The sequence below is a fragment of the Mycteria americana genome, chromosome 2 (genome assembly GCF_035582795.1).
Source record: "Mycteria americana isolate JAX WOST 10 ecotype Jacksonville Zoo and Gardens chromosome 2, USCA_MyAme_1.0, whole genome shotgun sequence".
NCBI classification, from domain to species: Eukaryota; Metazoa; Chordata; class Aves; order Ciconiiformes; family Ciconiidae; genus Mycteria; species Mycteria americana.
The window spans coordinates 13,762,765-13,779,655 of NC_134366.1; the positions used below are offsets into that span (position 1 = coordinate 13,762,765).

The window sequence follows — 16,891 nt, forward strand, 5'->3', positions numbered from 1 at the left end:
TGCATCTGTGATATTACATCCATGATACGAACCACTTCATAGTTCAAAGGCAGTATGTGTAACAATACTGGCACAGTGAGTTGTGGTGGGTAGCAATCCAAAGTATTTTTAAAGGGTCAATCAGGATTTCTCAGGTAGTGATAAGATTTAAAGATGGGCAGATAGGCTTGATCTAGATGGCACAGGGAACAAACTGGCTCTGGGAAAAGGATGCAGCAGAGCATCTGCAATGGTCAGTATCAGTCAATACCTACCTGTCCTCTCCCTATCCCATGTGAAGTGATTCTATTTAGTATTACAGTAAGAGGACAATTACAGCACCTAATGTAGTGTGCAAATAACCTGCTGAGGTTTTATTCAGATATGCATTTTCTTTATTATCAATTTGTATATCTCAAAAGAGCCTATTCTCTTAGTGTCAGTATGATTTATACACGCGTACCTAGCTGCATTGCAACTATATCCCACAAGGTTAAATAAGACTGTTTCTCCCAACAATCTTCAATACTTAAGCCAAGAATTCACTCCTTTTAAGATTATAGGCAATCATATTGCTGGAAGATATTTAAGTATATCTAGACAGCCTCAGGAACAAACAGTTCCACATCCTTTCCTCTCCTCCCACCTCTACTTTAATGACTTGACACAGACAAAATACAATTCTTTCCCGAGAGCTCTGCTGAAGAACAATGAGCAGCTATAATAAATTATGAAAACAGTGAAATCATAGGCAGCTTCCTAGTTAGACAAGGGTGAAAAAAAATACGTAACTTATAAGTTCATTATGTACCATAATGCAATTGGAGAAAAAATACTTTCAGAAAATAATAGCTCCTTAGCATCAAGGCTGTATTTGGAAGCAAGAGGGACAAGTCTGCTTCCAGACAAAGTGTGAATGCTTTAGCTACACTGAATAAAACAAAGTAAGCAAATGCTAAAGAATGGCTAAGTATCTGCACCAAACCAGAGCCAGTGCAAAGCTTCCTCAAAGTGTTGCTCAGATGACAAACTATCATTAGTCCATGATCTTAAAGTAGTCATAATAGTTCATATTAGCCAAAGGCCTTCCTACTGATTTTACAGGCTTTGGATCAAGCACCCAGCCACTCAAAGATCTTAATTTAGCTTTTGTAGAGCTACTCTCCAAGAAACTAATGTGATTCCAACTCAAACCAGAACCCTTTGAACAGAGTGGGACTTTATGGGGGTTTATATATTTCTATAACAGAAGTTTACCTTTATTATCATCTATGACTCAGAGCTCTCTTCAGATTCAGGAAAGAATACAGTAAATTCCCTGTAGAATCACTATTGTTCATGGTATGCAAACAATTTGGCAATGTGTCTTTTCCGTTGTCAAATCACACACTTGTTTTAGCCTCTGAGTAGATTTGCAAACATGAGCTGCCCACATACTAGGTATAGATATCTACTTGCAGGTATGGTTTCTTCAAACATTTATCTATGAGTAATTTTGACAGAACTACTCAAATGACTGTACTTCTGCACGTGTCTGTGTGAAAGTTGACAGGATGAGCATGTGTACTTTAACAATGTGCGTTAAGTCTAAGATGTGATGAAGACGCTGAATAAAAACAATAATTATTATCACAATTAAAATATAAAACTTGAGTAAGCATTTTCCTGCTGTTCCTGACTCTCCCTGACTTGCTTTATAATTTTGGGCAAGTAACTTCGCCCCTGATTCTGCAAATACTTTCACTTTGTGCTTGTGCTAAGTACCACAAAGAACTGTATACAGGATAATACAGCTTTATTTGCTTAAATTAACAAAATTGGGGTCTTAAGCTGTTTCTGTGACTACACACATTGCTATGATCAACAGAATTATTCTGCTGTACTCCAATGCAGTGTTATAATACAGTGAGTTTAAGAGAGCGCTGCTCTACCAGTACTAAGCACTTCCCAAGAAAAAGCATCAGTGCACAACAGGAGAACAAAAAGGAAGGCAGAATGACTGGGATTCCTACCTAGAGTAATTTCTCCCAACTGCTTTATCTGTGTTGCTCCCTTAGACTCAACCTTTGCCTCTAAGCTGTAAATACTTATAGGAAGTAACTTCCTTTTCCTACCTGCGCCTGAACATCTGCTATGGTTTCTGGATGCCACAGCAGCAAGACATACCTGAGAAAGGATGAGAGAGGCAAAAAGAGAATGAACGGAGCTCTAGGCCTTTGGGTTTCCCTGTCCGACAAGGCAGGCGTGGACCAGACCCTGTGACACAAACCCTGCCAGGCGGCAGAAGTAACTCTCTGCGCTTATTCCGCATTCATAGCGGGCGCTGTGTTCTTCGCTCACTGATGGAAGTCTTCTGAGCAACAGCTGAACGTGGCAGGGCAGGCCAAGCCGCCTTACAAGGATCGGGCAGTGAGCAACCGACACGCTGCAGGCAGATTTCCCACTCGAGCCTCTGGCAGAGACGGGTGGGCGCTCCCACTCGCGCACCGCCAGCCGCCCACCAGGCCTGCAGCGGGGCTCACACGGGACGGCCAGGCCGGGCGCTCCCGACCAGCGCAAGGCACGCCCAGACTCACCCCGGAGAGAGCAGCCCCACAACGCGGGGCCCTGACGGCAGCCCCAGCAAGGCTCCGGCCGCCGGAGAGCTCCCGCGGAAAGGGCTGCCCGGGGAACCCGCTCCTGCGGCTCCACACGCGCGACGGGGACGCGCGGTGTTACTCAGTCGCTACCGCGGAGAGGATGAGTTAACTCTGGCCGACAGAACCCCCTCCCCCTCCGCTGCCGCCCCGCCAAGACGCCGGCCATGTTCCCCGCATCGCCCCCACCTCAGGCGCCGCTGGGGGAAGGGCGCCGCGAGCACTCCCGCCCCCACCTGGAGCCCCTCCCCCGCCACCGCCCGCGTCCTCAGCCTCGCGCCACCTCCTCCCCTCCCCCCACCTGCCTGCTCCCTCCGAACGTAACTACACGGCCCCGCCCCGCCCCGCCCGCCACAACGGCCGCCGCTCGAGGTGGCACCTCGCCTTCTCATTGGTCCCCTGGCCCGCCCGTCAGCCGCCGCTCCTGAAGGGGCGTTGGAGGGCGGTGCCGGGCCGCGCCGTCTAGGGCTGTCAGCGGGAGCGGGAGAGGAAGCGGCCGCGGGCACGGCGGGGGCAGAGGCGGGTGGTTGGCTGCCATGTGAGAGCTGCATCTCTCCTCCGCTCTTTCCTCACCTCTTTTTTCCCGGGCTTTTTCACACAGCCGCCCCCTCCCCTCATTGTTTCTGTAGAAATATACCTGTCTGTAAATACACACCTACACCGGTTTTTTTTCGGGTTCTTTTTCCTCAGAGGCCAAATATTTGATCCAGCGGAGTGTGCAGCTCGGGTAGCAGGACAGAGCCCCGCGGCCAGGGGCTCCCTCAGCGACCTCGCTCCGTCTCGCCCGCCGGCGCCGCCCTCGCAGCGCCATGGATCACCAACCGAAGTTCTTCGAGAACCTCTCGGGCACCGGGAAGGCCATCGGGGTGCTGACCAGCGGCGGCGATGCCCAAGGTAGCTGCTCACGCCATTCAGTCGGGAGCGAGTGGAGGAGGAGGGGAAAGAGCCGAGAGGGAAGGAGAGGCAGAAGATGGGGGGGGGGGGGGGGAGACTGCGGACTCGGTGGGGAATCGGGGCAGTGGAAAGGGAGGGTGAGGAGCCCCTCGGGGGATGGTATGAGGGAGGCAGGAGCGCTAAGGGCCTCCCAGGCAGGCAGGGCGCCCATGCGGGAGGCTGAGGAAGGAGCCGGTGGGCGTAGCAGCGCCTGCGAGAAGGGAGTAGGAAGCATGGGCTGCCTCAGGGGTGGCTGCGGGAAGCCGCGCCGGCAGGGGCACATGGAGGTAGTGGAGAGAGAGAGGATCTGGGAGTGGGGCACAAGGGATATCCCTGGTTCTCGGGTTCCTCTTTCCGTGCCGGCCTTCGAGCTGTCTCTCTTACTAAGATCATTTAAAAGAGAAATAATTTTTGCGCGGCCTGGCTGCCTGAGCTGCAAGCATACCCTCATCCTTCCTCCTCCCTCTCTTTCTCATCACATTTCCTCTGAGCTTGCCTTGGCAGGGAAGAGGGTAGAAACGCTCTGATAACTTTTACCACCAAAATGTCTTCACCCCTCAGGAGATGGTGGGGAGAGGAGACTGAGGAGGGAGAGCGGATGGCAGATGTGAGCGGGAGAGGAGGTCGTGCTGCCTTGCACGGCGGGTGGGAGGCTGTCTTCGCTGCTGGGGCTCTGCCAGCCCTTCGCCTCGTCTGCTTTTCACTTCATTTTGGCACCAGGAACACTTCTATGTTCCTACCCATGATTTAGCAAAACTCACATGGTATTTTACTCTCTAGCCCCGTAGGAGTATGTTGGAAACGTATTTCACCTCCTTAAATCTCTTAAGTGTAGAGGGTGTCCTAGCTACAGGACAGGGTGAACAAAAGATCTGTGGACATTAAGAGGGAAGGGAAAGAAAAGAGACTTGATTGCAATATACTTAGTCATAAAGTCACGTTTTCCTACACTTTCGTTTCCCCTTTTCCACCAGAAAATCTCATATATATTAACAGTTGGAAGTTTCAGTTAATTAAGATTTCAAATGTGCTATTTGAGAGGACTCTTGCTCTGCTTTTGCCAGGAGAGTTGTTTAGTGATGATTGCTTTTAGCTCCTTCCCTTAAATTACGCGTATTTTATTTTTTTGCCGGGAGTGTCTCGGAAGTACTTTCACTTAAAGACGAAACGGCACTCTTTTTCGCGTGTGTAAAGACAACAGAGAGGAGGAAAAAAGCCTCCTTTCCTTTTTGTGTGGGCTCGGTAGTTCAATGACCGTTTTCCCCAGCTTTTTACGTGGGGACGTGCGGGGACCAGCCGGCGGCCGCGGCTGGGGCGTTCTGCCCGGTTTTCCGCGGTGCGGGGGCAGGCAGCAGCCTCTCCTCCCCTCGCTTTCCCGGCGCGTCCATGAGGTAGTAGTTTGCATGGACCGGCGTCTCCGCGCTCCCTCCCCGCCGCCGGTGTGTACGTGATCCGCTGCCAGTCGCTGCAGATTCCGCCTCTTTGCGTCATCTGGGCTGGGAGAAGCATCCTCCCTCCCTCTGCCCGCAGGAATAACGGGGAGCCCCCGGATTTACCTGGGATTATCTGAAACTTTCTAATCAGGAGTGGAAGGGATTTGGTACCAATTGGAGAGGAAAATGTTGCAGTTCCGGAGAAAAAGCAAATTGATGCCCTTAAATGGCTTCTCTTTTGCCCCTCGGTGGGGTTACACTTGTTCAAGTTCTAACCGCAGTTGGCTCTCAGTGTCATCAATTCCACTGCTAAATGATTCTAGGAGGGACTGTGAATCAAGGCATCTCTGTTCTAATGATCTGGTCGCCAAATCGCCATTTTAATTTTAAAGTGTGACAGGGCATTGCCTCAAGCAGCAGTAGCGTGTTCAGCAAGAGGCTGAGCCCTGCTACTTGCTTCCGCGTGGCTGGAGATTATATAATGCAGCAGCAGATGTATCTCTCTCTGTAAAATATTAATCTGCACTTGCCACTATGTGAATTAAAGCATTTAAAGGACTTGCAGAATCCGTGGGTAACATCTAGACTTTATTATCTGGCAGATTGCAACTGCAGCATATTTACATGGAGGGATTAAAAAGTAACAGCCTGTGAAAGTTGCTGTCTGAAGAGTGAGGTTGTCACAAAGAACAAACAAAGTAAACTGGATGCTTTCCAAGTCTTTTTGTAGGCAGCATTGTTGTCCTAACTTAGAACAAGGAAAAAAAAATATTTTAGAACTTGATCGTTTCAACTGAATCACATAACACAGTTGAGGTTCATAACCCTTACTATCTTGATAAGAGTATAGATGTGTAAACTATGCAACCTCAAGTCTATTTGCATGCTAGGTTAGGAGTTAAACAAGGGATGGAATGAGTCATGCCCTGTCAAGGTCGTTTGCCCTCTGTAGGGCAAATGTGTGAGAGAAGTGAAGTTGCGAAGTATCAGCAGAAGGAAATATGCTGCTATTACTGCAGAGCTGTTTGAAAATATATGTTCAAGCAAACTGTAGGTGAGGCAAAACTGCTAAGTCTGAAGTAGGCAAAAAAGTACTAATATAAAAAAAAAGAGTTCCAGTCTCTCGTTTTGTTTTGTTGGGCTTTTTTTTTTTTTTTTTTTTTTTTTTTTAGATTTGTTAGACACTAGAAATGTTCAGAATATCTGTAATGCAAACTAAACTCACAGGAAATTGAGTGGAAGGAACACGCATTAGTGTTGCAGTAAACACGTAATCTTCATATCAATAGGTGCCTTGATTTAGATTGGTGGGCTGTAAATCTTAGCCTAGAAGAAAATATGCTTGAAATGATTTTAAAATAGAAGTTACTGCCTTTGCTATTATTGTACTTTTTAATAATTTAGCAGTAGCATTAGGTAAATTACACAAGCCTTTCTATTTATAGGACATGTTAAGGTTTAAATTACTTCCCCACATTTGTGGTATTTCCTTGCAAGGTTTTTTGTTTGTCCTTTTTACTACCTGTGTAATATTAAGAACTAGAGAATGTGTATATGTCATACTAGAACTACTATGGTTTAGTCACCATATTTTAAACACAGGTATATTATTTTATTTGGTGGAGTTAAAGAATTTATCAGTGATTTATTTCACAGAAAAAAGAGGTGTATTTTGTACACTTAAGGCTTGTAAGTACTAAACTTTTCAGTCCATCACTTTAGCTAGCCAGCTATTAAACTGTGAACTAAAACAAGTACTTTCCACCATGATCACCTTGAGAAGCAAATGAATTTTTGACAACTGATTCTCAAAATGTAAATGTTAGTTCTGCTTCTGGACTATTTCTAAATCATAGTGGTTGCAGCTCAGAAAGGTGGACTAATAAATGGGTTTTATATCACGCTTCTGTCTTCACTTTGTGGGACTCTCTGGCTGTGGTCTGCTTCAGGTCATGAAGTACACTGATTGTATTTTACGCTGGTTGCCAGTGGCTGCCACAGACAATTTTGGCCGCCGTAGGTCACTTATGTTCGTACAACCTCCAGTCAGGCTGCTTATTCTAGGACTGTGGTAGGTATGGCTCAGCAGCAGGAACAATGTCATCTGAAAGCTTCTGATAGAAGGCAATTGTGTACTGTTGGGGAATGATGTGTTTGTGGCTACTTGGAGCTATTGCCCAATTTACTGGCTCAAGATTATTGTCTTTGAATATGACCATGTTATTTTTGAGATAAACTCAAAGATTTAGTATTGTGGAAGACAGCATAAGTAAGGGACTTACGGATTACATGGTAATAGTCTGGAATATCATAGACCATGACTGCTGAAGTAAAGATATGCATATCTCTACGTTTGAAGCATTACGGGCTTCCCAACATTTCAAGGCATATTTAATACAGTAGTTGTCATGGTTTAACTCCAGCTGGCAACTCAGCAACTAAGCCCCACACAGCTGCTCGCTCACTCACCCCCGGTGGGATGGGGCAGGGAATTGGAAGAGGAAAAGTGAGAAAACTCATGGGTTGAGATAGAGACAGTTAAATAGGAAAAGCAAATCCACACATGCAAGCAAAGCAAAACAAGGAATTCATTCACTCCTTCCCATGGGCAGGCAGGTGTTTAGCCATCTCCAGGAAAGCAGGGCTCCATCAGGCATAATGGTTACTTGGGAAGGCAAACACCATAACTCTGAATGTCCCCCCCTTCCTCCTTCTTCCCCCAGCTTTATATGTTGAGCATGATGTCATATGGTATGGAATAGCCCTTTGGTCAGTTGGGGCCAGCTGTCCCAGCTGTGTCCCCTCCCAGCTTCTTGTGCACCTGGTAGAGCATGGGAAGCTGAAAAGTCCTTGATTTAGTATAAGCACTACTTAGCAACAACTAAAATGTCTCTATCATCAACACTGTTTTCGGCACAAATCCAAAACATAGTCCTAATACTAGCTACTATGAAGAAAATTAACCCTATCCCAGCAAAACCCAGCACAACTGCAGAGGTACTGCTCTTGTCCTGGTAAATCACACTGGAAGAAGAAATTTTGCCACTGAACAAATAAAAAAACTCCACTCCTTCAGCAAACATTGAGCTTAGAAACAGCTAAAAAGAACCATATAGTGTCTTGGATTCCAGAGTTTTGGAATAGCACAGACCATGACTCTGGAAGCAAAGATCTATATATTTCTACTCTTGGAACATTACAGGCTTCTGAGGAACATCACAATACATATTTAATAGGGTAGTGCAGATGTACTGATCTTGTCCTAGTAGCATATGATGGAAAAAGAAATTTTGTTACTGAACAAATAAAATAAATTAATAAAAAACAAACCAAAAGACCTAAAACCAAAACAACCCACACTCCTTTTTATATTGTACAAATTACAGAGTTTATTTGTTAACAGTTATGTAATTTGAAGATAGTCACAAGGGATTTTTGAATTCTAGCCCCCCCAAAAGGCACCTTTTCCAGCAAATAATAGTGTGTATGTATAGACATGTATATAAAATACATATATATTTGTCCATATATATATAATATTATAAATATAATTTGTATGTAAAATTAAGGAATGTAGTTATTAATGGATCAGTGTAGCTATTTCAATGCACTTACTGTTTTGGAGCAACTGCTTCTATAATTGGTGGATTCTATGGTTGAAACTAGTCTCTTAAGAGGTTTTTTAAATTTTGAAGGAGATACGTAGTCTAGATGTTATGGTATTGTATATATTTGTGCAGTAGAATGTTCTGATCTAATACAGTGTTATGTTTAGAAAAATTGTATAGTATTTTCTTCAGGTGTCTAGAATCATTATTGTGATTATATGCAATAAAATCTGTTATGTAATTACAAGTAAATGGAACAAACCCAAATTGTTTTCTTAATTATTTGTTCAGTTCTTGTATTTGACTGCTTCTTCTCATCTTTCCTTTTGATGATTATAGATTCTTATATCATTACTGATATATCCATTTACATACTTGAATAAAGTCTTTCTGTTTGGTAATGTTGAGACATTTTCCTTAGTTTCTGTGTTTTGCTATATAGTCTTTTAAGTCTGGATCTTTATTCAGGGTAGCACTTAAACATATGCGCTAAGTCATTAAGCATGCATTAAAGCCAATGTTTATCTTTAAAATTGATGGTACTTAAGTATTTCTTGATGCTTGTCCACGATGCATAGTTTTGATTTTTTCTTTTATACGGTTAGTATTAAAGTTATTTATTTAAAGGCCTATCTAACTGACTAAAGTGAGGAAAACTTGGCTTAAACATAAAACAGTGTTTTAATTTTACGCAAACTCCTCTGTTGTAGTGGAGCGTATGTATGTGGAAGAGGATGTAGGCACGGGAGAGGAATATTCTTTTGGGGGAAGGGAGCGCCTCTAAAATAGTTTCAAGATTTCTGCAGTACTGTTTGTAACCCTGCTATGAAAATTATTGCTTTCAAAGACAATTGAATAGACAATATAAAGAAAGACAGTAAATTGTCAACTCTTAAATTAATTTCAGACATTATATAAAGCCATGTAAGTAGTTGCAGATTACTTAATCTTTGCTGAGTCCAAAAGAGCAAAATAAATCTTTTCCTCTGTCAAAGGCTTGAATGCAAAAGTGAGTGGTAATTCAGAAAGATTTTAAATAATTTTTATGTTATAAAAAAATACTGGTTTTACTCCTGCCTTTCTTTTGAAGCTGCTATTCTAATCCTGTATGTTTATCAAGCTAGATTTATTATTCAGGACTAAATCCATGGTTAACCCGGTAAATCTCTTTTTCAGTAATAAGCATATAATTACATTTCATAGTTATTATGGTAATTCACAAATACTATTGTAAGACTCCACAAATAATCAAATACAGCAACATTTTGTTAGACAAGTTCTACAGAGACTTCACGAAATTCTCTCTATTTACATACTTGAATCACTGCAAGCAATGTATTCAGATTTAGATGGCCAACATGTAAAAGTCTAAAGCCTCAATGTTTTAACTGTATTTTGTAGATATCAAATTATAACATTGTTCAATCCTCAGCCCTTCTGAAATGTAACCACTTCTTTAGGAGCTTGCCAATAAACACCTAAGTCCTTTTTCTGTATAAAGAGATAAAATATACATCACCAAATAATAATAAAATATATGTTGCATAAACTTAGAAGTTACAGTGGTGGTACTGAGAAGATGCTTTCTGTCTATAATTTGTGGGTTTTTTTCCCTGGACTTTAGCCCTTTCTTGCAGCAGATAAATTATGAATTTTACCTATTTTTCACGTAAGACACATGGAAACTGGAAAGTATTCACAAATAAAGTATGTGGCTGTATTGTGAATATATTCACATGGAAAGAATGAATGGATTTGTCATTTTGAGAACTAAATGCTTCTATTTTACTCCGTCTTAGAATAAGTATGAATGTTAAGCCAAATCAACATTTGTATGTTGATACAAATGTTGTATCTAGTTTATACATAAAGAATGTATGGCAGATCTGGAGAATTTGTAATAAGAACAGTTACTACCCTTCTTTAAAATACACTGATTAAGAGAGGTGCATACTAAATATAAAAAGCTAGGGTACATGACCAATAAAGTAGAAATGTGAGCAAGAAACAGATAAAAGACAAGTACAGATCTTTGGCAGATTTGTGAATGTTTATATTTAATATCTTCCTATTTAATAAAATACTTATTTTGCTGACAAAACTATTCTGTTTAGCCTGTTTGGATCACAGACGCTTTTTCTTTATTCTAATTAGATACTTGGAATACAGAGACTACTGTTGAATGAGACACCAGAGTCTTTATAACTGAAAATATATTAGATACCTGAAACAGTCTTAGTGTTTCTTATCGGGTGCTGAATGGGAGCAGTGACAAAGTTGAACCTCAAAACCAGAAGGTTCTTAAAAGGACAGTTCTGAGTAGTCCTCACCTGGTGAGGAGGAACTTTTTCCCTTCAGAAAATGAACCTTTTAGCTGCTCTTCTAGAATTCTGCACCCAAATGGATAATATAGAAAGTTGTTCTTATATCTAAAAAAACCCCTCCGCAAACGAATAACGACAGTCCACCATTGTCCGAAGCTGTGCTTTTGGCTGTCTTGCTGTTTGAGAACTTTTTCCAGCTCTGCCACAAAGCTGACTCTGGCTGAGAGAATTCTTGCTGTTATTTCCTAATACAGAATTGATGTGAAAACAGTGTTACTCGTGATTTTAATCTCAAGACTAAGTGACATCTATATGAACAACAAAGCAACTTTTGATTTTGGCAAACTTAATTTTTTGTTTCGCATTGGGCAACTTCAGGGACTTTCTGCTATGTTCCTAAGTAATAAAACTTTGAGAAAACCTTAGTCTCATTCTTTATTCAGGCAGGTAGGCATTTATAGCTCAGTATTTTTTCCAGTAATGGTGGATATTATAGGAATAGATCTTTATGGCTTACTGTGTTATGGGTTTATATATTCTAGTTACCAACTTTTGACATCTCCAGATAGGTGTTAAGTATTCACCTATGTCGAACAGCAGAGCAGACCTGTTACTTTGCTATTTTGATATAAGTGCAACAGATTTGGAGAATCAGTGCCCAATATTTTGGATTGTCACGTTCCTGGCATCCCTTATCAACTGATGTGCCGAGGCTATTTCTTTCAGTGTAGCATGTAGCCTAACTACTTCTGTCCTCATGCTTTGCATAATTTCTTGTGTCTGTGTAAGGGGTATGGAAGCAATTAGTTTATTACTTTTGGGAACATCCTGAATATTGAGTAAGGTAACACAGTATTTGAAGGGATAGGTTATAACAGAAATGTATTTGACCCATGTAGGGGGACCAGTGGAACTCTGACTGTTGCTCAGGAGGTTAAGTGTTTGACCATTGGACTTAAATGGCAGATTTTACATTAGTATAATTTGTCAGATGTCTGTGAGCAGAGATTTCCAATGTGAGCTTGCAATTCCGGGAAGCAAAGTGGCATTTAGGCACTTTTCTGTCAAATGAGTCCATGCAGCATTTCTTGTGTTAATTTACTGCTACTTCTATCTTTTTAAGTGGGCACCTGTCCACGTTGGGAGCTTTGGCTGTGCTCCCCACAAAATACTGTGTATACACCTGTGTTACTTTGGAAAGCTCAGGGAAAAGAACTGTTACAATGTAATGTCTCCTTTGAAGAAGCTAAATTTTAACTGGCTGAATGTTTTACATTTCAGATAGATAGAAAACTAATCATTATTGTGAAATGAATTTACTTTCTGGTTTAGTAGCTGTTACTTTTCCAATGCTGTTTTACAATCAGCAGCAAATTAATCTCTGATTAACACACATACTTGGCATCCACATAATTATTGTAACAAAGTGAATAGTACTGCACCCTTCGTATTCATGGGCTGATTGCACTGTCATTAAGCAAATTTTTGTTTTAATAGATGCTGATCATTGTCTTTCTTTAGGAATGAATTAATGTTTCCTGTTTTTTGAAGACACCAAAAATTTGTAGTATTCAAAAAATATTGGATAACCTATAACAATGTGATTTTGCTTTTTCTTCCCAGGTATGAATGCTGCTGTGCGCGCAGTAGTACGCATGGGAATCTATGTAAAAGCCAAAGTGTATTTTGTTTATGAGGTTAGTTTTTGTTTTACTCATTCTGTGTTTGTCCTCTGACTATACCTGATTTTTTGTGGAAACCTTATGGAGAGTGAATAGTATAAATTAAACAATGTTGTAGATGTCATTCCTTTCCATCATGTCAACATTTTATTTCATATTTTTTATTCTTGTGGAAAGTACTTTTTACAAGTTATATGCTAAAACTATTTCATTTAAAAGTAATTTTTTAAATATATGGAATTCTTCATGTGGCACCAGAAGCTTGAAAATACTGAGAAAACCAGAGATGGTTGTCACCCAACAGTGAGCTATGTATTTGTGTACTTGTTAGATGTTTGGCCCCAAATAATGTAATTCATAAATACCTTCCTAAACCTAGTTAAATTACTAATTCTTAACCCCTTTACTTTCCCCCAGTCCATTTTCCTAGGGTATGATAAGGATGTGCCATTGCCCTCATTTCACAGATTACACAACTTGTTTTTGATCAAAAGTACTGTCAGGCTGGTGCCATCTTTCCTGGCTTATAGGTAGAAAGTTGTAACTGAAAAAACTCCAACCAACAAACAAAAAAGACCCCACCCAAAAACCTGTGCCATCAGTAGTGTGTCCAGACATCAGGATTTTGTGATTGAAACTTATGACTGCATGTGCATGAAGATTGTTAACTTCTGTAACAATTATTTCATATGAAGAAATGATGAGACAAGTTTAATGTAAATGCTAAAATAATACTATAAGTGTATGTCTTACTAGAAGACTAAGTATAGTTAGACTTCCGCCTGAAGGACACTTTCAGTTTTTATAAAATTTGCAGATTAAAGAATACAGTAAATGTATTTAGCAAGAAGTCACTCTGTTCACATTGGAATTCCTGTACAACTCCTTAGAAGTTTGAGGTGATTACAAATCATAATAAACATTTGATATGGGGCAAAACTTGGTAGGCAACATTCCTAGCAAAATGTAATTTTAATGTTTAATATAAAAATACGGAGTACTAGAATTCATAGAAGTGCTAGGAAAGTACTTTGCTTTTAGTTTTGTGCATGCAAAATATACAATTTAGCTTTATAAGGTAGCCATTTATCCATTTTCTTTCTGTGTCTGCTTATTCCTATAGTTCATTTACTAAAGAGATGCAAAGTATATTGAAATGCAAATAAGCAGAGCACCGTGCTCCAAAATTCTTTTGTACTACAGTGCTACAGCAAGTAGCTCTGAATACTTAGTGTGTGCTAATTACATGGCCAACCTCTAGAATTCCTTCAGTGTTCAGCTGTTTTGCAGGCTTGCTGAAATGGGTCAGATACTTTTGTGGAAATAAGGATGCCTTTTTGGCTGTCTTTAAAGGCCAGAACTTGGGGTTTTGTTTTGGTTTTTTTAAACTATGTTTAACTTAAGAATTACCATCTTTGTAGTTCATCTTACAGTATGTTTACTTTTGTCACCTTTTAAAAACTGTTTTATATCACAGAGTGTATTCAATGATAAATTTCCAGAGAAATTTGAATATTTCTGTTTTTCTGAACTTAGGAAAACTGCAGTATTTAAGTTACCGTGTTCCTCTGTTATTGCTAGAGTTTGCCAATGTGAAGTCACAGATATTTCTGAATGACAATTGATTGTAAAAATCAAATCAATGTTGGAGTTTTGAGTTTCCATTATATATTGTCATCTATCTTCATTGTAACAGTGTAATCTGGGAGTAAAATGCACATTTCACTGTAAGTACAGGTAAAGGCTCTGAAAGACATCTTTGCTTCTAGATTAGTCCATTCAGTTCTATGTTTCAGGAAGTACTGAATGCTAAGCTTTTTTCCTCTCTGACTCTGTGTTAATTAAAATATGAAGTCAGTTTTCTTTCACAATGCATGTAAGTACTTCAGAGAAACACTGCTGCAAGCTTTGAAATGAAACAACTGTTTAATTTCAGCACTTTGAAATAGGAAACAGATGCAGGTGACAAGTGTAGTGGAAGGTAAAAATCTTAGAGTAAGACTTGTCACTAATGATCCCTATTATAAGCCTTTGTATGATGTATACAGAGGAGATGATGTATTTTTGTATACACTTGAAGTTATTTTATTTAATACTTTTAATAAGGTCCTTCTAAATTACAATTTATCAAATGCAGACTTCAGTGTGTTAAGCAATGAGAATAGTATATTTTTAGCCTACATTTTGAGTAGGCATTTTAACTAGACACACATATGTCAAGGTAAAGTGGTACTTGTATTGAAGCTGCTCTGAAAAAGTGAAGAAAAAACCTGAAGTAGCAACGTCTGAAAAGTGAAAAATGTTTTCTTATTTGGAGCCAAAAGCGGAGTTAAAGGTCTCAGCCTTTTCAAGCCTGTTTGCTCTAGTTATCGTACACTCTTTTTCTCCTGTAACTTTCTCTGTCATAAGAGCTTTTTTTTCACTGTAAAACCATCTGTCTTCTACAGTTTTGGCCAAAACTAGCTCCATATTCTACGTAAAACAATAACTCTATTTTCCTTTTGTTTCCTAACTGCATTTTGCTTCATTTTGTGATGAGAGAGACATTACCAAGACAAATAAATAAAAATTGGTAATGAACTAGATATAAGTAATTTTCTAGCCTTTTTTAAGTTGGGTTTACCAAAGCCCAAAGAAAGAAACAGTTATATATTGGAATTCATGGGCTATTTGGACATACTTTGATTCCCAAAAGGAAAAAAAAAAACCTCATGTGAAAATTAAAACCATAAAATAGTTTACAGAAAAACTGTAACTTATTATTTTTATATATAAATTATATAGTTTAGGTAAAAAACTAATTTTATAGCTATTAAATTAAAAAACCCTTGTATCTTTATTCATTGAAATTAGCACATTTGAAAATTTTGCTATTAATTCGTGGAAACAGTGCTTACTATATACAGTTGCTCTAGTTTCATATTTTATTCATGTTAACATCTTTTTAGTATTTAATTTTAGTATATAAACAGTCTGTAGTCACCCTCATTGAGTAGCATCACATTATTCCTGAAATCTACCCCAATCTGAATTAAAATTTGAGTACCCGTGGACTTAATTCACTCATGCTGTGAAAATCTAGGAGATGGAAGTACATGTAAAAGTACCAGGCTGCTCTAGGAGGCTAGTTTAAATTTTTTCACTAATCAAAAGTGATTTAAGTTGCTTTTGGGTTTTGTTTTTTGTTTTTTTTTTAATTGAGAATGAGAAGAAAAAGTGATGCCTCTCATTTATGGCAATTCATTTTAGAAACTGAGGTTTTAAATACAATATAATACAAATAACCTGCCCTTTTTCCAGGATTGAAGCACATAGTTCCCAGTGGATGCGTGCTCTTACTACTAAGCTATGGAACTTTTAGATTCTTCATCTTGATTAAGAATCTTTTTCTCAAGAGGCCAGCATTGGAAATGCAATGGTACGGCAGTCATGGATTTCTGTGAGGAAAACTTAATGTCTTTTATGTGGTGGTTTGTGCGCTCAGTGATGCTAGTATTTTATGTTGTTGAGCAATAGCTAAAAAAGCTCAGTAAGTAAACTTAAATAACTGTTAAAGCCCCAAATGTCTCGCATGTAACATATCAGAAGATGACTTGTTCTTTTTCAAAAGCTTTTGTTTGTAGACTTAAGACTGGATGCAAGGTTTGCTGTCTCTGCCACTCTCTCCAGGAGTTAGAGTGTATATGTATGTACCCTGTGAACATATGACCCACATAGATTTCCTCTTGCTCATCTTTGAATATTCAGATTTTGGGTAGAGGAAGGAATAAGCATAAAATGGAGTCAATCTTCAAGTATAGTGCTTACTGTATTTTTGACAGTTGGCTTTTTTGCCCCATAGTTTTAGTATCTTAGTACTCAAGCTGCTGTTTTTAGAATCTAAATAAGATTTTTTTTTTTTAATTTAAATTGGCAGGTCCTCTCTTTTTGTTAAGGTCTGTATTTGCATCTGCCAGTAATTTTCAGTAACCAGACAATTGTAACAGTGTTGAAATATTTGATAAAATATTTCAAGTTAAAGTCTACCTTTAAAATGGATTGCCCAGTTCCCAAGTTAGCATCAGTGTTTAACTAAAATGATAAATGAAAATCATGATCATTATTAATACTTCAATTATAATTGGTCGCCTTTTTTTTCCCCTATAGTTTTTCTAGAAAGCTGTTTCAATTCTGTGGCTGTTGTATCTCTTAATGGTATGGAAGAACAGTGTGGAAATTCTAGCTACATTGTTCCAGAGCTAGCTTACATACACTACTTGGCAAGCAGAACTGAATTAGGAAAAGCTAATGTAACAG

At 39.7% G+C, this 16,891-nt stretch overlaps 1 protein-coding gene across 4 annotated transcripts in view; it reads left to right on the plus strand.

The window, feature by feature from the left end:
- Positions 1 to 3,014: 3,014 nt before the first annotated feature.
- The window catches only part of PFKP (phosphofructokinase, platelet), a 48,331-nt gene continuing 34,454 nt past the window's right edge, over positions 3,015 to 16,891 (plus strand). For 2 of the 4 annotated variants that reach the window (XM_075492438.1, XM_075492436.1), the window contains exons 1-3: positions 3,015 to 3,153; positions 3,306 to 3,509; positions 12,537 to 12,610. In XM_075492438.1, coding sequence (XP_075348553.1) covers positions 3,425 to 3,509; positions 12,537 to 12,610 — 159 coding nt within the window. In that variant the 5' untranslated portion in view covers positions 3,015 to 3,153; positions 3,306 to 3,424. Of the gene's footprint in view, positions 3,154 to 3,305; positions 3,510 to 12,536; positions 12,611 to 15,993; positions 16,014 to 16,891 lie in introns of those variants that run through there. The other 2 variants (XM_075492435.1, XM_075492437.1) reach the window with 2 other exon arrangements.